This window comes from Mobula birostris, chromosome 3 (genome assembly GCF_030028105.1).
Source record: "Mobula birostris isolate sMobBir1 chromosome 3, sMobBir1.hap1, whole genome shotgun sequence".
Taxonomy (NCBI): Eukaryota; Metazoa; Chordata; class Chondrichthyes; order Myliobatiformes; family Myliobatidae; genus Mobula; species Mobula birostris.
In genome coordinates this window covers 59290351-59317194 of record NC_092372.1, presented here as the reverse complement: position 1 = coordinate 59317194, position 26844 = coordinate 59290351, and the positions used below count along the sequence as shown (strand labels likewise).

Sequence of the window (26844 nt, the reverse complement as noted above, 5' to 3'; positions counted from 1 at the left end):
TGGAAAAGAAACAATGCGAAACCACAGTAAAAGACAGCAAGTAAGTCCTAAGTACTATTGCACCATAAAGATCATTTTTAAAAACGTACTTAAGTAGTTAAATTTGTTTTAGTTTTGGAACAATGTGTAATTGTGGCTCACTTTAGCTTTAAAAGGAAGCAAGGTCCTTAAAATTTGTATTTATTGGATTAGAAGTGGTTGAGAATTAATATTTCCAAATTTGAAACATTTTATAACTAGATAGTTAGAGATCTAAGTAAATATTTAACTATAATAATAAATGGAAAATTAAACACAGGTTCAAAGTTAACAATCTTTAAGCACGATTATTGGAAGTAGCTGACATAGAGAGAGAACTCTAAGCTTTAAACATTCTCGGAAGTTCCTTTTTTATTCCTTCCTCTAACAGTGCTCTCCTGAAGCTCTCTTGCAAAATTCCCCCTTTGCCTTATAAATAAGTTTTTTTTAAAACCATCACTGCAAAATCGCTTCCTACTTTTTCCCTCATTAGCCTGACCAGTCCCAGTCCCATTTGAATTGCTCCTTAAATTTAAGGATTTTCAACTGATGTGTCAACTTGAACTTTCAAGCTTTTTCTGAATTAAATCTTTTGTGCAATTAAGAATTTCTATTTCTGATATTTTTATTCTTGACTAACTTTAAATTAAATCTGTTTATATTTTGGTTGTCATTACTCTGCTTTTCTTCTACTCTCATAATAGTTATTCAAACCACGATAGCCAAGTTAAAAAATGCCTCCACTCTTGTTGGGCCCCATCCAGCCCACTGGTCTAGTCTCATAAATGGCATCAGTGGTACATTTTGAATGCCCTTAGCAATGAATGCAAATTGTGTTTTCACAGAGAGCAAATAAATGAAAATGCCATCTAGCACATTGGGATTTATAAGCATGATAGGTGAAAGATTCATGATTCAGTGCTGGATTTATAATTTTCAATTGACAAGTATTGTTTGAAAAAGTGCTAACCAGAGTGGGAATTGGAGCAAATAATTGCACGTCTAAAGAACTTGTGCAGTTTAATTATTTGAACCATTGGGATGTTATCAGAGGCAGATTATGGTTAGAAATGAAGATTGGTTTTATTGTCAAATGAACACTGAAACATACATTGAAATGTGTTGTTTGCGTCAAATCAGAGTAGCAAGGATTTCGTTGGGGCAGGTCACAAGTGTGGGAAAAAGTTATCGTAAAAGAATGGGAAGTCCTCAAGTTTAAACTTGAGGGGAAAACTAAGTTTGATAGTATTAGACCATAATATTTCAAGTGTAGGGATTTGAAATCAAGCAAATCCCTTAAAAATTGTAAAGGACATAGGAGTGTACATAGGAAAGTAAGTCTGAGTAAAACAATAGACCAAAAGATATCCCTGGCAAATAAGGTAAAGGAGCATCCTAAAATATTTTATAAGTATGTTAAAAATAAAAGGGTGACTATGGAAAAAAGTAGGATTGGCATGGTAATTGATTATGTGCAGCCATGCAAATTGGATGAGTTCTTAGTTGGAATTGGTTTATCTTTGTCACATGTACAGTGAAAAGCATGTTGTGCATACTGTTTGTACAGATTGAATCATTACTTAGTGCATTGAGGTAGTACAAAGTAAAACAATTAACAGTATGCTGAAAAAGTGCATCAGCTTCAGAGAAGCTGCAGTACAAAATCATCATGCTAGGAAACTATTTAATAGTCATACAGAAATGGACAGAATCTCCTTCAGCCTCGTAGTACGTGCTTTCAGGCTTTTATATCTTCTACCCGATTGAAGAGGGGAGTAGAAAGAAGGTCTAGGGTGGCAGGGTCTTCGATCATGCTGGCTGCTTTACTGTGGTAACGAGAAGTACAGACAGAGTCTATGGTGAGAAGGTAGGTTACTATGATGTTCTGAACTACGCCCACACTTACTGCAGTTTCTCACAGTCATGGGCAGAGCAGTTGTCATACTAAGCCATGATACATCCAGGTAGAATGCTTTCTATGGTATATCAGTAAAAATTGGTAAGAGTCGATGAGGACATGCCAGATTTCTTTAGCCTCTTGAGGATGTACAGGATTTGGTGAGCTTCCTTGGTGTGGTGTCAACACGGTTGAACCAGGACAGATTATTGGTGATGCTCCATCTAAGAACTAGATAGTTGATGCTGTCGACCCTCTCAAACTCTGCGCTTTTGAAGACAGGGACACATGCAACACCCCTCCTCCTGAGATCAATGACCAGCTATTTTGTTTTGATGACACTGAGAGAAAGGTTGTTTTTATGTTACTATGTTACTAAGCTCTATCTCTTGTCTGGTTTTCCTGCACAGAATCATATAGAAACTAATGAGTTCAGGTGACAGTGATATCCTGGAGCATATCAACATTACTAAAGGAGACTGTGTTAGTTATCATCAAACACACAAAGGCAGATAAATCCTCAGGGCCTGACCGGTGTATTTTGGGATAATACGAGAAGCAATGAAGAAGGTTATCAGGGCCATGTAAACGGTTTTTGCAACTTCATTAGCCACAGGTGAGGTGGATGACTGGGGAATAGCCACTATTATACTTAAGAAGAAATAGCATCTCATGAATTTGATTTAGTTTTTTTTCCTGAAGAATTGACCAAGAGGACTGACAAGGGCAAGATAGAAGACACTGTCTACGTGAACTTTGCAAAGTCCTTTGATTACATCCTGTACGGTAGGCTGTTCTTGAAGATCAGAACAGATGGGATCCCCCATGAGCTAAACAGTTGGCTACAAAACTGGTAAAATGGGAGGAGGCAGAGGACGGTAGTGGTGGGTTGTTCTATTCTACACTGGAGAATATAAACTGGATCTCTTTTTCTGAGAGCAAAAGGAGGGGGACTGAATAAAGTTATGAGAGTCATAGCTGGGTAGACAGCTAGAGATTGCATCTCTTGGTAGAGGTTTTCAAAACTACAGGTTTTAAGTTAAGAGGGAGAAGGTTTATGGGGAATCTGAGTAGTACATTTTTCACATAAAGGATAGCTGGTATCTGAAATGAGCTGTCAGAAGAGGTGGTGGTGAAGTTAGGAACAATAACACTAATGAGGCATCCAGACGGGTACTTGAATGACAAGGCCAAGAGAGATATGGAATTAATGCAGAAAAGTGATATTAGCTCAGATAAGTAGGCTGGTCAGCATAGATGCTAATCAGCTCTGTGACTCCAAATGCTTGAAACCTACAGTACTGTGCAAAAATCTCACACACATATTATACATACACTCACACATACGCATACACACATCTTTACACAGTACTGTAGTAATTTTATGTATTGCACTGTACTGCTGCGCAAAAAAAAAACATGACATATGAGAGTGATGATAAACTTGACCCTGGTATGGGATTGAGACTAGAAAGGGGGCAGGGAGAGGAGAGTCAAGGTTGAGAAAAGGGGAAGGAAGGGGGAGGGGAAAAGCAGGAAGCATCAGAGAGACATTCTGTAATGATCAATAAACAAATGACTTTGCCTGGTGCCTCAGAGCTGGTTGTGTCTGCACCTGTGTCACCCTCCGTCCCTGGCACTCCTTTGCCACCTGATCCATGCCCCCCGCCCCCCCGTGGCACACCCCCTTCGCTACTCCTACTATCCTTTGTTCCCGCCAGATTTACAAACTTGCACTCCGCTGCTCGTTGACAAATAAAGTACTGTTCAAAAGTCTTATAAGCAACCAGAGTGCACAAGACTTTTGCACAGTACTGTATATACAAAGCAAACATCATGGATATCAAATATGCTTGCTTAATTTTAAAACAACTTACAGTTATTCAGTGACTTTAACGTGCCTATGAATTTTACATATTCATAGACCGGAGGTTCTTTAGGATATATTGGTCCTCTGAGCATATGGCAACAGAATTCAAGATGATTGTTGGCTGTAAAGAACACAAACTATTTAAATATATTAAGGAAATGCAAACGATAGCAAACAATCTCCAAAGAACTTTTATTTGCAGATTAAGATTCGTTGTTAGAATAGAAATATTCTAAATCACCAACAGCAGAAAACTGTAGTAGATATTGAAAAAAAATTACTGATAATCCAAAGTAAAAGTTTCTATTTGAAGCTACTTGGAAGGTACTTCCAAGTTAAGAATGAAGAAACTTAACAGGAGTTAACAAATTATCTTCCTCGATGCAAAATTTTACACCCATCACTAGGATTCAGTCCTTAGAGAGCAAAGCTTTCAAGCAAGTTAAAATACTTAAAATTAAATAAACGCAAAAAACTGCAAATTATCTTCTGTAGCAATCCTCAAATAGTAGCTCCTAGGGAAAAGAAAGAAATCTTCCCTGATGATCTTCTTTAAATAATATCGGTTAAGGCCGAATTAGAATTTTGACCAACCAACAATCTACTGCGTCTCAACATTCCTTAGAAATTGGTAATTCACAAACCATATGACTTTGATGGTTAGTACGATCCCGAAGTGACAAATGAGAGGGTGTTAACAATGATGGTTATCGGGAGTGTATTGTTACTGTTACTGAAAGGACAAACAGACAAAGTTGCTTTCCATCTGAAGACGTGAATAACTTACTTGTGCAAGCATGTTAGCTTGCAATAAAAATTAATTCAAATGCCATAGAAGTACCAATGAATTCTGATATAGCAGTTCATCTGTATTCTTTCTATAATCTATAACCTTTCCCTTGGTAGAACATCAGTCGGTTAAAATAGTCCATGAATGCTACAGAGCTTGATTTCACACGAATATCTGAATTCTGCCATTATTCCAAAATCAACAATGCATCAGAATTTCATTGTGCTGTAAGATCAATAGTTTGATTTATTGCTGTTAAACCGGTATGTGGCTGTGGTCCAGCACTTAACAATTAGGTCACTGGATGAAACGACGATAGACTAGATTTCTGTCAAAAGCATCCTTCAGTTTTGTTTGGTGATACTTTGCACATTTGTTTTGTATCTGAATTTGTTCACAAGACAAGGATTAACTGATGGCCTATATTGGTTATATTTCAAACTAATGTTGAACCACAATATTATTTGAATATTTTGCTGCCAATCTGACATGTGTCATTCTGAATCAGATAAGTTTATTGTCATACATACCAATGAAATACCTTGCTTACGTGTAGTTCATCAGGTATTAGAGACTATGCAAGAATAACTTCCTCAACTAAAAGGTTACGTCACCAAACTAAATAGGCATCAGACAAAATTGAATGGCAAACATCTGCTTCCAAAATTTAAAACAGTTTGAATAATGTGCTGTGTCATCTTCACTTTGAATTTTTTCCTTTTGAAATATTCCCTCATGAGGTATAGCAAAGAAAAACTAGTGCTTAGATAGGAAAAACTTAAATCACTACAATAATTATAACCTCCAGGAACACGGATATTTGATGTTCTGACACAGGTATCCAAAGATTTATATCAAATAACTCTCTCTATACATGAAAGTTACTTCTTTTATCCATAAAGAAAAAAAACTATAAAGGGAAAAAACAGATGGCAACAGTCATCATTAGCATGAAACACAAGGGTAAGCTACTTGAATGATTTCTTGCCATAAGATCATTATGAACCAATTCCTTCAGCATTTAATCAAATTCTATACTTAGGAATACAATCAAATATTCTGGGCAAAGCACACATTAGATATTAAAAGTCTTGAAATAAAACACAGGTTACAAATTCAACGTATGATGAATTTTCTGGATACATTAATACCAGCTATTACCATTGTACAATTATCTTGGTGCAAACTTTCTCATTAGCAAGCACTCTTTTTCAAATGTCTATCTTGCCCAAATTATTAAACAGTAGAATAGCACCCAAAACGTGCTTCTAATGAGATCTTCAACCATATTGGTCTAAGTAATGACAGGTGCTGTTTTTTTAAAACACTAGCTTTCCCTCGAACTGAAGACTCAAAATTAATGTTATTTAAAGGGCTAACCACTATAACTCTACATGCATTATCATTACACATACTCAAGGGATCACTGTTTCCCAGTAGGGCAGAGGTTTTGACCTTAGTTTGAAATCTTTGTTCTCAAACACCCTTTCCTTTAGTCAACTACAAACTCTGCTGGCACACTGAAGTCGATAGTGAATTTTATCATCAATATCTGCTTTCAAAGTCTTCCAAATCTATTGATATTGGCTTGCTTATTTTTACAGTGGCTTTTACAGTGGCTTCTCCAAGGCCAAACATATTTAGTGTTGGCTCTTAATTAGACTTGAGAGATTTCACAGGAAGACCCTAAAACATCGACTCTTTATTCATCTCCATAGCGGCTCCCTGACCTGCTCAGTTTCTCCAGCGTTTTGTGTACATTACTCTGGATTTTCAGCATCTGGAGAATCTTTTGTATTCCGAGTCTCAGAAATATTTTTCCCTACATATCGATATTGCATCTTAAAGTTTGCTAATCACAACTGCATCAATGATACACCATTTCACCAAACATGATTTCTCAACCAGAACACAGCAGCAGACAAACTAACACAGGGATTTGCTTGAATGGAAACTTCCTCAGAGTGTAGAAATTTAAATACTTTGCTCATGTCCAGTAAAAACGCTCCCCAGCAACTTCCTACCAAGAGCACTTGATTAGACCTGGAAGTTCCTTGTTAGAGTGGCTCCTTTGAACAGAAGGCATTCTTCCTGTGGGTGGTGTGATCCATCAGCCTCTCAAAAACCTTTTCAAAAAGAATCAATAATCACTAAGGCAACAATAAGTGAAGTAAACTGCAGTCACTTGTGGTCGGATAAAATATCGGTGGTAGTATGTGCACGTGCCTTCAAGGGCTAGCTGATGAGTTCAGCTGTCTAAGTACTTGCAGCAGTGCAGCTCCTGAAACCAAATCACATTATACTACAAACCTAATGTTTTTCTTTATCAATCAACATAAAAGAACTTCGCAATGTTTTAGAAACATAGAAAACCTGCAGCACAACACAGGCCCTTCAGCCCACAAAGCTGTGCCGAACATGTCCTTACCCTAGAAATTACCCAGGCTTACACAGAGCCCTATATTTTTCTAAGCTTCACGTAGTCATCCAAAAGTCTCTTAAAAGACCCCATCATATCCACCTCCACCACGGATGCCAGCAGCCCATTCCACACACTCACCACTCTCTGAGTAAAAGACTTACCCCTGACATCTCCTCTGTACCTACAACCAAGCACCTTAAAACTGTGCCCGCTCGTGCTAGCCATTTCAGCCCTGGGAAAAAGCCTCTGACAGTCCACACAATCAATGCCTTTCATCACCTAATACACCTCTATCAGGTCACCTCTCATCTTCCATCTCTCCAAGGAGAAAAGGCTGAGTTCACTCAACCTATTCTCATAAGGCATGCTCCCCATTCCAGGCAACATCCTTGAAAATCTCCTCTGCACCCTTCCTAGGTTTTCCACATTCTTCCCGTACTGAGGTGACCAGAACTGAGCACAGTACTCCAAGTGGGTTCTGACCAGGGTCCTATACAGCTGCAACATTACCTCTCTGCTCCTAAACTCAATCCCACGATTGATGAAGGCCTATGCACCGTATGCCTTCTTAACCATAGAGTAAAGCTGTGCAACACACATCAAAGTTGCTGGTGAACGCAGCAGGCCAGGCAGCATCTCTAGGAAGAGGTACAGTCGACGTTTCGGGCCGAGACCCTTCGTCAGGACTAACTGAAGGAAGAGCTAGTAAGAGATCTGAAAGCGGGAGGGGGAGGGGGAGATCCAAAATGATAGGAGAAGACAGGAGGGGGAGGGATGGAGCCAAGAGCTGGACAGGTGATTGGCAAAAGGGATATGAGAGGATCATGGGACAGGAGGCCCAGGGAGAAAGAAGAGATGGGGGGGAACCCAGAGGGTGAGCAAGGGGTATAGTCAGAGGGACAGAGGGAGAAAAAGGAGAGTGAGAGAAAGAATGTGTGTATATAAATAAATAACGGATGGGGTACGAGGGGGAGGTGGGGCATTAGCGGAAGTTAGAGAAGTCAATGTTCATGCCATCAGGTTGGAGGCTACCCAGACGGAATATAAGGTCTTGTTCCTCCAACCTGAGTGTGGCTTCGTCTTTACAGTAGAGGAGGCCGTGGATAGACATATCAGAACGGGAATGGGACGTGGAATTAAAATGTGTGGCCACTGGGAGATCCTGCTTTCTTTGGCGGACAGAGTGTAGGTGTTCAGCAAAACGATCTCCCAGTCTGCGTCGGGTCTCGCCAATATATCGAAGGCCACATCGGGAGCACTGGACGCAATATATTACCCCAGCCGACTCACAGGTGAAGTGTCGCCTCACCTGGAAGGACTGTCTGGGGCCCTGAATGGTGGTAGGGGAGGAAGTGTAAGGGCATGTGTTGTTCCACTTATAAGGATAAGTGCCAGGAGGGAGATCAGTGGGGAGGGATGGGGATTTCTCTGTCCTCCCTCACCACCATTCAGCACCCCTGACAGTCCTTCCAGGTGAGGCGACACTTCACCTGTGAGTCGGCTGGGGTGATATACTGCGTCCGGTGCTCCTGGTGCGGCCTTCTATATATTGGCGAGACCCAACGCAGACTGGGAGACGGTTTCGCTGAACACCTATGCTCTGTCCGCCAGAGAAAGCAGGATCTCCCAGTGGCCACACATTTTAATTCCACATTCCATTCCCATTTTAATATGTCTATCCATGGCTTCCTCTACTGTAAAGATGAAGCCACACTCAGGTTGGAGGAACAACACCTTATACTCTGTCTGGGTAGCCTCCAACCTGATGGCATGAACATTGACTTCTCTAACTTCTGTTAATGCCCCTCCTCCTCTTCTTACACCATCCCTTATTTATTTATTGTTTTTTTATTTTTTCCCCTTTCTTTCTTTTTTTCTCCTTCTGTCCCTCTCACTATATTTTCCTCTGATGCTCCCCTCCCCCTTTCTTTCTCCCTAGGCCTCCCGTCCCATGATCCTCTTCTTTCTCCAGCCTTGTATCCCTTTTGCCAATCAACTTTCCAGCTCTTAGCTCCATCCCTCCCCCTCCTGTCTTGTCCTTTCATTTCGGATCTCCCACTTTCAAATCTCTTACTATCTCTTCTTTCAGTTAGTCCTGACGAAGGGTCTCGGCCCAAAATGTTGACTGTACCTCTTCCTATAGATGCTGCCTGGCCTGCTGCGTTCCACCAGCATTTTGTGAATAATGGTTTGGGGTTGCTTTGCTGGCTCATGACCCGGACAGCTTGCAGTTGTTGAGGGAATAATAAATTCAAAATTGTATCAAGACAGAGTTGACTTAGAGGGAAAGATTGAACAGGTTAGGACTTTATTCCTTGGAGCGTAGAAGAATGAGGGGAGATTTGATACAAGTTTACAAAATTATGAGGGTATAGACAGAGTAAATGCAAGTAGGCTCTTTCCACTTAGATTAGGAGAGATAAATACCAGAGGATATGGCTTTAGGGTGAAAGGGGAAAGGTTTAGGGGGAAATCTTCACTCAGAGAGTGGTGGGAGTATGGAACGAGCTGCCATCTGATGTGGTAAATGCACGCTCACTCTTAAGTTTTAAGAATAAATTGGATAGGTACATGGACAGGAGAGATCTGGAGGGTTATGGACTGGATGCAGGTCAATGGGACTAGCAGAATAATGTTTCAGCACAGACGAGAAGGGCCGAATGGCCTGTTTTCTGTGCTGTGGTGATCTATGGTTCTATGGTTCTAAGACATTTTACAGTAGAATGTCAGGGTAGTGGTCCATCACCTAAAGCTTAATAGAAACTGAACAATGCAAGAAAGGCAAGAGTAAATCAACAACAGAAAGGTTTAAAAAGAAGAAAATTTGTATTTTGGAATGGCCAAGTCAAAGTACTGACCTTAATCCTATAGAAATGTTGTGGAAGCACCTGAAGCGAGAAGTTCATGCAAAAAAGCCCACCAACATCCCAGAGTTGAAGTAGTTTTGTAAGGCAGAATGGCCTAAAATTCCTCCAAGTTACTGGAAATGTTTGGTTTAAGTTATTACTGTACTGAAAGCAAAAGTTCACCTACTTTTTTCAATACATTGGATCATTTTTCTCAATAAATAAATGAGTAAGTATAATTTTTGTGTTATTTATTTAACTGGGTTTTCTTTATCCAGTTTTAGGACTTATGTGAAGATCTGATAACATTATTTATGCAGAAAGAGCAAATTCTATAGGCTTCACAAACTTTCTAGCACCACTGTATAACTGTGAGGATAAGTACAGCTCCAATGCCATATTGAACCTTGCTGACGACACCACTGTTGTTGGTCAAATCAAAGGTGGTGATGAATCAGTATATAGGAGCGAAATGGAAAATCTGGCTGAATGGTGCTACAACAACAACTTCTCACTCAAAGCCAGCAAAATCAAACAGCTGATTATTGATTACAGGAAGCGGGACCTAAAGGTCCATGAGTCAGTCTTCATTAGGGGATGAGAGGTGGAGAGAGCCAGTAACCTCAAATTCCTCGATCATTATCATTTCAGGAGATCTGTCCCGGGTCAGCACAGATGTGCTATTACAAAGAAGGCACAGCAGTGCCTCTACTTTCTAACAAGTTTGCAAAGATTTGGCAGTTCATCCAAAACTTTAACATACTTCTGTAGATGCACCGTAGACAGAATACTGACTGGTTGCAACATGGCCTTGTATGAAAGCACCAAGTGCCCTTGAACAGAAAACCCTACAAAAAGTAGTGAATATACAACCCCATCTATCACCATTGAGCAAGGAACACTGTTGCAGGAAAGCAGCATCCATCATCAAGGACCCTCACCATCCCGACCATGTTTTCTTCTTGCTGCTGCCATCAAGGAGGTGGTACAGGAGCCTTTGGTCCCACACCACCAGGTTCAGGAACAGTTATTAGCCTTCAACCACAGTGGATAACTCCATTCATTCCAACACTGAACAGATTCCATCACCTACAGACTCACTTTCAAGAACTCTGCGTTGTGTTCTCAATATTATTACTTAGTTATTATTGCAATGTATTTAATATTTCTGTAATATTTCAGTAATGTTGTAAATATATTGTTTGATTAGTCATTCTTTGTTTACATAATTCAACATGAGTTACATATAAGACGTACGTGAATGTGAGCACCTCATTAAAAGAAAAAGTAAGTAGGCAAATCATATACCAGCACCTTGTTTTTCTTTCAATCAGTTTCTGGAGCTACAAAGCATACCAATGTTGACAAAGAAGCTTTAATACGAACCTGAGAGGACTGCCTACCTGTTGAAGTGCAGCATATTTTTCTTCAGAAGGGGAGAGAGAGAGAGACTTTTGCATTTTAAAAAGCGTGGCACGTTTTTCTTTGGAATGGGAGAGAGACATTTGCACTAAAAAAAAAGTACAGCATATTTTTCTTCAGAGGGGAAAAGAAATATTAGAGTTTAAAAAAGGCAGAAAGCAGATTAAATTAACAAACAACGAGTACATCCACGGGTTCATAAATACTGAGTACCAAGTGACAATAACAAGTTTAAAAAAGCAGAAATGAGTGGCTATATTGTAAAGATAGACAAGCTCAATTGCACAACAAATAACGAGATGATGAATTGAGCAGTGCTTTGAAACAAGTGAAATAGTTGATGAAAAACAAGTGGCACTGTGCTGAGTACAATGGGTGACAAAGCATGCAATTTACATAGAAGCTTAACTGTTCCAACCAAAATAGCCAAAATGAGCTTTGCTAATATCATGAGCGTAAGCAGGAACATTTAGAACCAAAATTACTGTTGATTGCAGAACATAGCAGGTTTCATAAGCAGAATCAAAAAGGACTGTCCATTTCAGCTTACGTGGCTGAATTAAATAAATTGTCTGAGCATTGCCATTCAGTGATGGGCTGAATAATACACCGAGAGATCATTTAGTTTGTTGAATCTTACAAAGCAGCATTCAAAAACAGCTCCTAACTGAAGCACAAGTCTTGCCTGCCAAGCAGCGTGACCACCCCCCCACCCCCCACAAATGTCAGGAAAGACATTATTGTTATGTTTTCTAACCTCAAAACAATAAAGTAATTCAAAGGAAGACACGGGAGTCCAAAATGTGAATCTAACTTTGTGCTTACTTTAAGTGAGGTGCACACCTATCATATGGTAGCATGATGATGTATGCAATTCATGTATTTATACATATAACCCATAATGAATTATTTAAACTAACAAGAATGCTTAATCAATACTTGATACAAGATTATTCAAATACAATACTTTACTTTATTGTCACCAAACAATTGATACTAGACCGTACAATCATCACAGTGATATTTGATTCTGCGCTTCACGCTCCCTGGAGTACAAATGGATAGTAAATATTAAAAATTTAAATTATAAATCATAAATAGAAAATAGAAAAGGGAAAGTAAGGTAGTGCAAAAAAAAACCGAGAGGCAGGTCCGGATATTTGGAGGGTATGGCCCAGATCCGGGTCAGGATCTGTTCAGCAGTCTTATCACAGTTGGATAGAAGCTGTCCCCAAATCTAGCCGTACGAGTCTTCAAGCACCTGAGCCTTCTGCCAGAGGGAAGAGGGATGAAAAGTGTGTTGGCTGGGTGGGTCATGTCCTTGATTATCCTGGCAGCACTGCTCCGACAGCGTGCGGTGTAAAGTGAGTCCAAGGATGGAAGATTGGATTGTGTGATGTGCTGGGCTGTATTCACCATCTTCTGCAGCTTCTTCCAGTCTTGGACAGGACAACTTCCATATCAGGTTGTGATGCACCCTAGAAGAATGCTTTCTACGGTGCATATATAAAAATTAGTGAGGGTTTTAGGGGACAGGCCAAATTTCTTCAGTTTTCTCAGGAAGTAAAGGTGCTGGTGGGCCTTCTTGGCAGTGGACTCTGCTTGCTTGGACCAAGTCAGGTCATTTGTGATATTGACCCTGAGGAACTTAAAGCTTTTGACCTGTTCCACTTGCGCACCACCGATGTAAATGAGGTCGTGCGGTCCGCTATTCCTTCTGAAGTCAACAACCAATTCCTTCGTCTTGCTGACGTTGAGGGATAGGTTATTGTCTTCACATCATGCCACCAGGTTCTTAATTTCCTCTCTGTACTCAAACTCATCATTACCCGAGATACGGCCTACAATTGTAGTGTCATCAGCAAACGTACATATTGAGTTCGATGGAAACTTGGCTACACAACATGGGAGTACAGTGAGTACAGCAGGGGGCTGAGTACACAGCCTTGAGGGGCACCAACGCTCAGAGTGATTGTAGAGGAGAGCTTGTCCCCTATTTTTACGGCCTGGGTCCTGTCTGTGAGGAAGCTGAAGATCCAGCTGCAGATCTGAGTGCTAAGGCCCAGGTTCCGGAGCTTAGGAATCAGTTTACTTGGAATGATGGTATTAAAGGCAGAGCTGTAGTCAATGAAAAGGAGCCTTACATATGTGTCTTTATTCTCCAGGTGTTCTAAGGAGGAATGTAGGGCCAGAGAGATGGCATCTGCCGTTGACCTGTTGCTCCGGTAGGCGAATTGCAAAGCGTCCAGGTTGACCGGTAGGCTGTGGTTGATGTGTGCCATAACTAATCGTTCAAAGCACTTCATAGCAATTGATGTCAGAGCTACAGGTCAATAGTCATTCAGGCATGCCACCTTGCTCTTCTTCGGCACCAGGATTAATGTTGCCTTCTTAAAACACGAGGGGATCTTAGACTGAAGCAAGGAGCAGTTGAAGATGTCAGCAAACACTCCATCTAGCTCGCTTGCACAGGCCCGGAGAACCCGTCCCGGGATGCCATCTGGACCCGTCGCCTTCCTTGGATTTACCTTCAGGAAGGCCCTTCTAACATCCTCCTCGGTGACGATGAATCTCAATGCCACCAGGTCCGGTTCATCCAGAGGGAGCAGGACACTCTTTTGTTCGAATCTTGCATAGAATACATTAAGTTCGTCAGGAAGAGAAGCGCCACAGTTATTGATATTCCCAGCCTTTTCTTTGCGCCCAGTGATCTCATTTAGACCCTGCCATAGTCTACTGGCATCCCTTCGGCTAGCCTGGGCTTCCAACTTGGCTCGATATTGCCTCTTGGCGCCCTTAATGGCTTTCCGGAGTTCACGCCTGGATTCCGTGTAGCGACTGGTATCCCCGGACCTAAAAGCCACAGCTCTAGCCTTCAAAAGGGACTTGACCTCATAATTCATCCAAGGTTTCCAGTTAGGGAATATCCGGATCGTCTTGCGAGACACACAGTCCTCTGTGCATTTCTAGATAAAGTCCGTGACAGCTGAGGCATCCTCATCGAGGTTAGCTGCCGAGTCCTTGAATACTAACCAGTCCACCGACTCAAAGCAATACTACTGAAATATTAAATACACAACTCTCCCCTTGCTTAGTTATAAACTCTAACTCAATAGAGAATGCATCTCAACTATATGCAGTGTATTATACAATACAACTACTATATAGATATCCACAGTATAGTAAATTTTCAATTGTCCCGTTCGGGCCTGAAGATTTAAATCACTGTGGAGGCCATCTTACTCTTGTGGGATAACACCTTTCCTGACAAGGGGCATTTGTAGGCTTGGCAGGTGAGACTTGTGGGATAACATCTTTCCTGACAAGGGGCATTTATAGGCTTGGCAGTTGAGACTTGTGGCTGTGACGTCAATCTCAGGATCTGGGGCCTCCATTGTGGTGGTTGTAGGAGTTGACTCTGAGATGGCCAGAAATCGTTCTGACAGCTCTGGACACCTTTCTTCTCCCCCCTTTTTCTTCTTGCTTGTGCATCTTAGACCATGAGACCCAAGAGCAGAATTGGGCCATTTGGCCCTTCGAGTCTGCTCCAGCATTTCATCATGGCTGATCCATTTCCCTCTTAACCCCATTCTCTTGCTTTCTCCTCATAACCTTTCATGCCTTGACTAACCTATCGATCTCCACCTTAAATGTACCCAGTGACCTGGCCTCCACAAAAGCCCGTGGCAACAAATTCCACAGATTTAGCACCCTCCGGCTAAAAAAAAATCCTCAACTCTGTTCTAAATGGACATCCCTCTATTTTGAGGCTGTACTCTCTGTTCCTGAACCACCCTACCAAAGGAAATATCCTCTTCACATCCACTCTATCAAGGCCTTTCAACATTGAACATGCTTCGATAAGAGCCCAACCCCTTCTAAGTTCTAGCAAGTACAGGCACAGAGACTTCAATCATTGCCCATATAACAACCCTTTCATTCTCAAGATTACCTTGATTTTGGGAAGGTGTATTCAGCTCACTGGAGTAATCTCTTATTAATCCTTCTATTGCTCCCTTTATAATCTGATGTATCCTCTGTTTTTACTCCTTTCTTTTTCACCTTCCATCCATCCAGCTAGGCTTTGGTCTTGGCATCTACTGTTACAGAGACATTGTTCATACAATCTTAATGCACACAGAGTAGGTTCTGCTTCTTTACTCACAAAAGCCAACGGGTTGCATCTTTCCCAAAGGCCCTCAAGCTCTTAAAACCAAGCCACATTTCGCAAGTAACTGCCTGATTAACAAAGCAGATGTTACCTACAAAAACTATGGTATTCGGACCACTGCTTTTGTCACTTTCACGATTTCTCTGAGCAGGATGGTCCTTCCTTGGTTAAATATGTTTTCCAAACATGGAAGCAGAGGTTGGCGCCAACACCTAATTGTCCTCTGCTGGGCAACGGGTTATGGTGTTCAGCCTGGATAGATTTGTGGAATTGTCCAGTACCTTTCTTAATTTGCTTTCAGTTGACTCTTTTGCTGAGGAATTGTAGTGGATGAACCTCCAACCAGGTTGTAGTTGTCTTGGCCAATCACGTCCCCCACAATGCTGGACCTATGCTTTTACCACATACAAGCCCAATGTGGCTTATTGGTTGTTGTATTTTACTGTTAGAAATGTCATTCCCACAGAGGTTATTTTTCTCCAGTGCAACTTATTCATTCAATATCCACAGGCTTCTTTGAAATGCCTCTCAAGCTCATTTTGTAGAATGACTGAAACAACTGAACCAGTGTCTAATTCCATTTTAATCAATTTGCTGTTCACCTCTGGTGCAAGCCATATTGCTTGTCTGTTGTTAGTTTTCACATATTAAATTTCAAGCCTACACAGTCCTGTGTCATCTCCTCCATCAGATTTTTCATCAACCGCTTGCAGATTGGTGCTCTTTCAGAAACTGCAACTTGACTTTTTCGCTTTTTCTCTTCTCTGTACAGTTCATCTATTTTTGACTGTCAACATTTTCTTTGTATGTGTCCTATTTTGTTGCATTTTCTGCAAGTTTTACCTTTAAACCTGCTGATGTATGCAAAACCCAGCCACAACAGTAACACAATTTGTTCAGTAGGCCGGTTTTTGTTCATACACTGCAATTCTGTTCAGGTTCACTTTCATTCCTGATTGCAACTCAACTGTGTCTTTGTCTGCAGTTTCAATTGAAACAGCGATTTCAACTGCTCTTCTAAATGTAAGCGGTGCTTCAGTTGGGAGATATTTTTGAATGATTTCTTGTAAAATTCCGCAAACTAAACAATCTCTCAGTGTGTCACTAAGCCCATTATTGAACTGACAATGCTCAGACAATTTCTTCAATTCAGCCATGTGTGCTGAAATAGACTCCCCCTTCTTTTTGATTCTGCGTATGAAACTTAAGGCATTCTGCAATCAACAACAGCTTCAGTTCTAAACGTTCCTGCATTACTTTGACAGTATCAGCAAAGCTGATTTCTGCTGGTTTGGTTGGAGCAGTCAAACCAAAGCAAATTGTCTGCCTTTAAACCCAATGCAACCGTTTCTCGTTGGCCATTTCACTTGTTTCAAAATACCGTTCTCAGGGTGTATGCATGTATACATTCTGCAGTATCTTTTGTGTAATCAAATGTGTCATTTTTTCTGACATAGCCAGTGATTTTTGACTTACTTTAAAAACCTAATTGTGTCTTCCCTTCCAAAGAACCTGTGCTGAGCTGCTTGTTTCACTTGCAGCATTTTTTTTTAAGTTCAAACATCTCGCTGTGCTTAAACAGGTTGAAAGCCATTTCAGGTTCATTTTAAAAATACTTTGCCACCAATGTTATGTTTTGTATCTTCGAAACATTAACTAATTCAAAGACACGGAAGTCCGAAATGTGAGTCTAACTTCGAGTTTAAGTGAGGCGCGCACACCTATCACATGGTACTGTGATTTCATGTGCAATTGCTGTATTTGTACATATAACCCATAATTATTTAAATGGACAAGAATGTTTAATCGACTATAATATATATTATAGCCTCTCTCTCTCTCGCTCTCTCTCTCACACACACACACACAAATATTCCTCAAATATTATTGATATTAAATACATAATAGTTATCCCGTAAGAGCAAGAAATCCTCCATAGCGATTAAATCTTTAGGCTTGAATAGGACCACTTAAAATTTAATATGCTGTGGATGTTTACATTGTAAATGTATTATAGAGTTTACTGTGTATACAATGCCTATAAGAAGTATTCACCCTCCCTTGGAACTTTTCATGTTTTATTATTTTACAACATTGATTTACAACAGTGATTTAATTTAGTTTGTTTTGACACTGATCAACAGTAAAAGACTCTGTTGTGTCAAAGTGAAAACAGATCTCTACAAAGTGATCTAAATTAATTACAAATACAAAACAAAGTTCAGAGGTTCAACTGTGGAGTACAGTTCAATCATCAAGAAATGGAAAGAATATGGTACAGCTGTAAATCTCCCTACAGCTGGCCATTCTCAAAACCTGACTGACTGGGCAAGAAGAGGACTAGAGATGGAGGCCAACCAAGAGACCTATGACAGCTCTGGAGGAGTTACAAGCTCCAGTGGCTGAGATGGGAGAGTCTGCACATACAACAACTGTTGCCTGGGTGCTTCACCAGCCGCAGCTTTATGGGAGAGTGGCAAAGAGAAAACTACTGTTGGAAAAAAAAACTCACTTGAAATCTCAGCTGGAGTTTTTCCAGAAGGCATGTGGGAGACTGAAGTCAGCTAGAAGAACGTTCTCTGGTCTGATGAAACCAAAATTCAGCTTTTTGGCCATCAGACTAAACACTATGTTTGGCATAAGCCATACACCACACATCATCAAAAATACACTATCCCTACCGTGAAACATACATCATGCTGAGGGAATACTACCCCGCAGCAGACCCTGGAAGCCTTGAGGGCAAAATGAATGCAACAAAATACAGGGAAATCCTGATGCAGTCTCCAAGAGAACTGCGACTTGGGAGAATATTTGTTTTCCAGCAATACAACGATCCCAAGCACTAAGCCAAAGCTACACAGGAATGGCTTAAAAACAAAGTTGATGTCCTGGAGTGGCCAAGTCAGAGTCCAGACCTCAATCCAATTCAGATTTTGTAGCTAGACTTGAAAAGGCTATTCAATCACGATCCCCATGCAATCTGACAGAGCTTAAGCAGTTTTGTAAAGAAGAATGGGGAAGAATTGTAGTGTCCAGATGTGCAAAGCTGTTGCAGACCTATCCACAGAGACTCAAAGCTATAATTTCTGCCAAGGGTGCATCTATTAAATACTGGCTTGAAGGGGGTGAGTAATTATGCAATTAATTATTGTGTGTTTTATATTTGTCGTGAATTTAGATCATTTTGTAGAGATCTGTTTTCACTTTGACACAAAAGTCTTTTTCAGTTGATTGTGTAAAGAAAAAGCAAAATTAAATCCACTGTGATTCAATGTCGTAAAACAATACTTTTTATAGGCTCTGTATACACAAGATGACTAGAGAACAATATGTTACATATTTAAGTTGAGATGCATTCTATATCAAGTTAGATATTTGTAGCTAAACGAGTGTAGTATATTTAATATTTCAGTAATATTTGAGTATTATCAATATAGTTTACACATTCATTTACATATTCATTATGGGTTACATGTAAGAAATACATGAATGGTATACGTTATTACGCCACGCCATATGTAAGCTAGCCAGCTGGTGGCATAGTGGCATCAGCGCCAGACTTCGGAGCGAAGGCTCCCGAGTTTGAATCCAGCGGGCTTCCTTGCACGCTTTCCATCCGTGCTGGGTTGAGCGTCAAGCTAGCAACTCGGCCTCATAAAAATAAGAAAGCCTGCTAAAAACTGCCGTCATGACGGCGTCCCGATGACTCCACTGGGAATTAAGGGCTTTCTTCTTCTTCATCATCATCATCATCATCATCATATGTAAGCGCCTCACTAAAAGAAAAACGAAGTAGATAAAACATATTCTGGCTCCTGGTTTACTTTTGACTAGTTTCTGGAGTTACAAACCATTACAATTATCATTTTGTTTTTCTTTTTGTAAGTGCACAATTTGTTGCCTTTTGCACATTGGTTGCTTGTCTTTGTGTGTAGCTTTTCCGGTGATTCTATTGTGTTTTTTGTATCTACTGTGAATGCTCACACGAAAATGAATCTCAAGGTAGTCTATGATAAAAATATATGTAGTTAGACAATAAATTTACTTTGAACTTTGAAGTACAGAGGGGATTTAGATTTTCTTCTGCATAAATCACAACAAGCTGGCAGATAGATCCAACAAGTATTGAAGACAGCGAAGAGCATTTTGGCCTTCACTGCAAAAAGGCTGGAATTTAACAATAGGAAGATTTTCTTGCAAAATATTTAATTTATCAAAATATAATAGACAAACTATTTCCAAAATATTATCTAACTAAGCTGCTTCTATTGTGATTCTGCCCTTAAATGTGTCAAACAGCTTTATCTACCTTCTCCAGACTACTTTTTCCTATGCTCCCCATAGACATCAAATAACTGATGAAACTCACTAAAGCTCAGCAAAGCTTCATAAATCTACAATGATTTAAGCCCCACTATACAATATGAACAGAATCACATCATTAATCAATTTAACAACCACTCTCTGAAAAAATAATACCCTTATTTCCAACAACTCAATCAAAATCTATTGTTTCTTTACAAGTCTGACAATTCGATTCTTTGATAACACCAAATACAAAAATTGACCTTTACATCTGGTTGATCAGGAAACATTAAATTATGTATTTCTACATTTCTACCTGAACAGTTCGTAGGGTGCGGGGGCGGGGGGGGGGGGGGGAGTATAAAAATTAATCTCCATCTACACTTGTGAAGAAACAGATTTGATCAAAGACAGCTTGATGTAGCCAAGGGTTTCTATATTTTAAAAAAATCAAGGTTTTCTGCCACACTGTTCTGGCCAATCTGTATCAACCAATGAGTTTAGGAATGATCCTTCATTCATTGCAGCAGAATACTTTTCCAATCATTTTTACGTGCAATTTTTATATCCTGGGTAGTAAAATGACACCAAGGTATGAGAAGATGATGTGATTGCTTTTTTCTGAGGAGTCAAGAATGGTGAGCTAGGAACTCTATCACCATGGTACATACCCAAATGACTTCTCATTGCTGCAGTCATGAGCCTAATTTTTTTCTGCATCCTGCCCGTGTCTCCAATTGGCTTTTCTGGGATGATATACCATGTCCAAGAACTGGCAATAAAATTCCAGTGCTGTTGGATAAACTCTTTTGTTGGCATTCTTAATTCTGAATGTTTCAAAATAAGCATTCAGGGCAGTGGAATCTTCTGTCTCAAGTTTTCTTTGCGTTAGAACCTCTTTTAAGTGGTATCCCTGAGAAGTGGTAGGTTCCTAAACATAAATGCATTCCTTATCAAGATGCTAAATAGGGAGATTCCAATCATAATATAGAGAGAAGTATTACATTTGTCCACACAAACAAGTAAAAACAATTTGAGTTGATCGTTGAATATGTAATAAACAGTAAAATGTTCAACTTTTATCAGCAAGACCAAAGAAATAATGGCCAAAGTGTTTTATTCACCACTGATATAGAATGGGCAATGACTGCAGAAGACATGAAAAAGCATGCAAGATTTTTCAATCTTCACATGTGCAGACCTTACCCCTGGTGGGTCTGTATGTAGGAAACCTTAGCTGAAGGAGAAACATAGATCTGGTTATATTTACTCTGCATAAGATTTAATTCATTTTAAAAAAGCAATAAAAATGATGAAATACATTACAGCAATTCACTATTTCTGAACAGTTCATCATCAACAATGCAGGCATTTGATAAGTAACAATCACTCAAAGTTATTAAACTAAATATTTGTCATTCATGTGAATTATTGCTCTATATGAACCATTCTCAGAAATAGAGAACATTGAAAATATAATAACACTCATCAGAGGAAATGCACAAGGATATTGCTAGTACTGGCGAATTCCAACAATGAGAGGCTCTCCAGGCCAAACCTGTTTTCTTTAAAGCCAAGGTGGCTGAGGGGTAAGTTAATTGAGATATTTATAGTTTTGGGAGGCCTAGAGAGGCTGCACATTTCCCTTAGCAATGACACAGCTAATAACAAATCTATGATATTCAGCTGAAAAATCTGAAGGGAGTACCAGAATTATTTGAAGCAAAGAACAGGGAGACAGACTAGCCATAAAGGGCAGTGGAGATAGAAACCCTCAATACACTTATTGTATAGCTGGAAGTCACATATTTTTCAAAGATCAAAGGTCAGGATGTGGGAATAAAATAAACATCTCTACTCTAAGCAACATGGAATGGGAAGAATAGACTCTTTCACTGCCATACATTTCCATGAATTTCAGTGAAAACAGTTTTATTTGTTCTAGACATTTACAAAGAACTTTCAAAATGAAACACCTTTTTTTACAAGCACGAAATGTTTACTTGTTAAAATATTATACTAATTAAAATCGGAATATAAATTGACTGGCTATTTTTTATATTTTTTAATTTTAAACACAGAAATATCAACTTCATGGACAACATTAATAAAACAGATAAGTTTACAACTATTGTACACTAATTCTAGTTTCAAATGGAACTACCAAGAAGTTTTCAAAATAACAGTTTGAACACCTTACGCTAACTACAAGACCAACTGAAAATAGACCCTAGTATCCCTACAGAACTACTGTCCTTTCATTGCATTTATTTTGTGTAATACCAACTGGTAAGCAGCACAGCAAAAGTATTTAAAAGAAAGAAAAACATCCCAGCAAGCTAGCAGATCACTTACAGTTTAAATAATCCGGGATCAAAGAATCACTTTCCAATATTTGAGAAGAGAGGAATTTATAAACCGTTGAATGCTCCACTTCGGGCAGAAAAGTAAGAAGATTTTGATCCAGAAGATCTGACTATGGAGAGACAAAGAAACAGTGTGAGGCCTACACATTAAAAAAAATGTCAAAATTCTAATCCCTTGAAAACAAGAATTGTTTCTGGATGTTTCCAGAACACTAGTAATATTTTACTTTTTAAACAAACTAGATATACAGTGCCTTGAAAATGTATTCAGCCTCCAAACCTTTGTTCACATAAATGTGCATTGCAACCAGAGAATTTGATCTATTTATGCTCCTTTTCTCACAGTAGAGCTCCAAAAAAAAAAAACAGGGAAAATTGTTGGCATGAAAAACTAAATTGTCAGCAATTCAGAAGTATTTATCTCCTTTTGCCCAGTACTTAGTTGAACCACCTCTATCAGCTTTGCACAATGTGATGAAGCAAGATTTGCCCATTCCTCCTTGCAAAATTGCTCTAACTGTGCCAGGTTAGTTGCGGAACAGCAACGGACAGCATACTTGAGGTCTTGCCAGAGATATTCAATCGGGTTAAGGTCTGGACTCTGACTGGACCACTCAAGGGCATCAATTTTCTTTATTTGAAGCCACTCCATAGCAGTGTGATTTAGGTCATTGTCCTACTGAAAGATGAACTTCCTCCCTGGTTTAAGCTTTCTGGCAGAGGCTAGCAGGTTTTTATCCAGGAACTCTCTGTATTTAGCAGCATTCATCTTCCCATCAATCCTGACCAGATTTCCAGTCCCTGTTGCTGAAAAGTATCCCCATGGTATGATGCTACGTCCACCATACTTCATAGTAGGGATGGTGTTACCTAGCTGATACACATTATTAAATTTATGCCACACATACCACTTACCGTTGAGGTCAGAATGTTCTACTTTAGTCTCATTTGACAAGACCTACTTCCACATTTTTGCACTATCTTCTAAGTAATGCTTTGCAAAGTTTTTATGGGCCACGATATGCTCTTTTTTAGTGGTATATGTGGTGCAAATCTAATACTGCGCATCAGGGACTGGAAATCTGGTCAGGATTGATAGGAAGATGAATGCCGCTAAACACAGAGAGATCTTGGATAAAAACCTGTTAGCCTCTGCCAGAAAGCTTAAACTGGGGAGCAAGTTTATCTTTCAGCAGGACAATGACCCAAAGCACACTGCCAGAGCAACCAAGGAGTGACTTAAAATGAAGAAATTTTATGTCTTTGAGTGGCCCGGTCAAAGTCCTGATGTTAACCTGATCAAACATCTCTGGCAACATCTTTGATTTCTCATCTTTTTGTTCCAGTCTTGATGAAGGATCTCAAGCCGGAATGTCAACTGTTTACTCTTTTCAATACGTGCTGCCTGGCCTGCTGAGTTCCTCCAGCATTTTGTGTGTGTTGTTTGGATTTCCAGCACCTGCAGATTTTCTCTTGTTTACCTCTGGCAAGACCTTAAGATTGCTGATCACTGCCACTCCCCAACTAACATGGCGCAGCTTGAGCAATATGGCAGGGGTGAATGGGTAAATCTTGTTCCATCACATTGTGCAAAGCTGGTAGAGACTTATCCAAAAAGGCTACTGCCTATTATATCTGCAAGAGGTGGTTCAACTGAGCAAAAGGAGATGAGTACTTTTGAACTGCTGGTCTTCACTTACTCAATTTTTAGTTCTTCAATTAGTTCTCAATTTCCCATTTTTTGGGTTCTAATGTGAAAAAAGAAGCACGTGATTCACAAATAAAAATTCTCAGTTAAGTTGATCAAAATCCCTGGTCGTAATACTCATTATGTGAACAGAGGGTTGGGGGTTGAATACTTTTTCAAGGCACTGTGTATGGCTCCAAGTTACAAGAAAGCTCCGTTCCTGAAAACTGTTCACAATCAGAACAGTTAACAGGTCAGAAGCGTGGCCGCTTGGCAATATATTTAAATACAAAGTATACACTAACCAGTAGTCAACCAACGTATTAACTCATGTGTTCTCAAGTGTTCTCTGCAAGATGCAATGACATTGCTATGAACCACATTCCCACACAATAGTCCCACTGCAGAAGCCATCAAATTTATCATGCTAGTCATCCAGTTGCTTGTTCACACATATAGGCTATCCATATGTTGGGCATTTGTACTCTATGGAGGACCTACATTTCTCTTTGTAGAAACATGCATTTTTTTTTTAATAAAGATTATCCTATTTACTGTGAAAGGGGATCCAAACTTTAATAAACCCACCACACATGCAAGTTGCCAAACAATGCGAAATAGACTTACTGGTAAATGTTCAAGTAAAGGAGTCACATTTTCTGACACATATATAATACTCCCATCAGTTGTCACTGCCATTAAAAAACCATCTAATGCCTGCAAGGAGAATGAAAAATTATTTCATGCCATAGTGGCATTGTACTGGCTACAAAAGAACTCGGCAAAATTAAAACTTTTGTTAGTACTGCCAATGTTATATTCATGGGTATTCATGATGGTTGATTAACAATTGAATTTGAACTTGTTAATGAGAGAGGTCAGAGGAGAATGGCCAGACTGGTTCAAGCTGACAGCAACTGAAATGATCATGTTACTACGACGGCATACAGAAGAGCATCTCTCGATGCACATGTCAAAACGAAGTGAATGGGTTACAGCAGCAGAAGACTATGGACACATACTCAGTGACCACTTTATTAGATATTAGGTGCCTAATAAAGTGACCACTGTGTAGTCTGTATTTTATGTATTTCATTTATTTATTTATTTATTTATTTGTGTGACATTTGATGAAATACTTTGGATTTATCTAGCTGCTGCTGGATACTTGAAGTAGTCATGCCTGATGCTGCAGGGTTGAGACCTAGTTGTAAATGGTATTAAAGTTTCTATCTTCCTTGGAGGTTATCTTCATTGTACTGAAGAACCACACAAGTGTCAGGGTGACAGCAAATGAGCCCAAGGCACCATTTGTATCTGAACAAAAAGGGGAGAGGGAAGGTAGAAAGAGATCATATAAAGCAATACCCAAGAACAAAGGCTCAAACAAAGGAAAAACTCTGTTTAATTTCTTTTTTACCTGTTCAGGATGGTGTGAGGAGAACCAAGTGTGGGATATGTGTAAGGATAAAAGAACCCAGAGTCATAAAGGTGAATGCTCACCCAAATTTATCCTGATGGAGAAATAAGAAGACTAAGAAGTCTGCAAAACAAAGCTGCAGCTGGACAGGGCAGTTGCGGATTGGGCAAATTAGAAGACAGAGGGAACAACAGATTAAGGTTATAGCCTTGACAGAGAAGCAAAACAAAGATAATGAATGTTTTTTTTTAAAAATGATAGAAGGAGCAGGGTCAGATTTATAAAAAGAGCACAAGGGAGCGCTCACTAAAAGCTGAGTGGTCTTATGTGAAATTTGCAGTTGTGGGGGAGGAATGAAACCAAATGACCCAATGGTACGATGAGCTTTTGGGACAAGTGCCCTGGAAAGGCGAAAAGAAAATGTAAATCTTTAAACTCTAGATTTTATTTAACACAAGATGAAGGGAATAATGTATTTTGGAATAATGTATAAAAGGAATTAATAATGACTGGGGGCACAGTCAGTCTTGTTCCAGAGCCATTACAGCAGGCAAATGTATCAACAGTTATGTCAATACTTAGAGAACACTCAGTGATCAAAAACAATATTTTTCATGGACTTGATTAACGCGGGGTTAACAAAGGAGGAATAGAGAATCAAAGTTGTTTTACGTCTGGGTGAATGGTTTGGTGTGCATCAACAAAATCTAAGGTATCCCAGTGAGTACAAATGTACAGTTCTTCTATAAAATTCTAGAGGTGACATTATCAAGTTTCCCCAGTGGGAATAATACTCACTTTTTAGGTCCAATTACTAAGCCGCCTTCAGTTAATGATGGCCATGGTGAGATTATAGTTCTATGGGATCACACTCATGTGAATATTGAGTGGGGAAGTGATTTATGTGAGAGATATCTATTGGGGCTGTTAAAACCAAGTATTTTCTGAAGATTGCTTCTATCATTATTAGCTGTACACAGGAGAACACTGTACAGACGGAAAGTAGAGAGAAAAGGTTCACAATGTGGACAAGTATCACAAAAATTCTTGCGGCTTTCGGTACTAAGTATTCATTGTTTATTTTACCTGTTAATTATGGTCTTTCTTCCTGTATGCACTGGTGAGATAAATACATTGCAATAATGGCACAATTTATACTGAGGGATGAAAAAAATATCATTTGGAACAACACCATTGCAAACGCAACCTTAGATCCAGCTATTGGAAAATGAACTTTGTCTCAGCCAGCAGCAGACATAGTAACGTAGAACCTCACAATCCAATGCCTTGATATAGATATCAATAATTGTGGAAATATGTTGTTACCGAGTTGCCATTGATACCTCTCTTGACTACAAACTGAACATTCAGTGACACAGATTTTTGGAGCAAGTTTTGAAATTGGAGATCAAATACATTAACGGGTGAGAATCGCATTGCTTGATGCTGTAATGCTAATTTAATTAGATTATTAGATTACGAAGGCACACAGTCCTCTTTTATTGTCATTTAGTAATGCATGCATTAAGAAATGATACAATATTCCTCCAGTGTGATATCACAGAAACACAAGACAGACCAAGACTGAAAAACTGACAAAAACCACATAATTATAACATATAGTTAC

At 39.5% G+C, this 26844-nt stretch overlaps 1 protein-coding gene across 4 annotated transcripts in view; it reads right to left on the bottom strand.

Moving 5' to 3' along the window:
- clocka (clock circadian regulator a) overlaps positions 1-26844 on the bottom strand; it is a 130967-nt gene that overhangs the window by 55173 nt on the left and 48950 nt on the right. For 3 of the 4 annotated variants that reach the window (XM_072252689.1, XM_072252691.1, XM_072252692.1), the window contains 3 exons: positions 24425-24514; positions 22100-22220; positions 3793-3906 (listed from right to left, as the gene is read on the bottom strand). In XM_072252689.1, the coding sequence (XP_072108790.1) occupies positions 3793-3906; positions 22100-22220; positions 24425-24514 (325 nt within the window). The remainder of the gene's footprint in view (positions 1-3792; positions 3907-22099; positions 22221-24424; positions 24515-26844) is intronic. The other variant, XM_072252690.1, reaches the window with a different exon arrangement.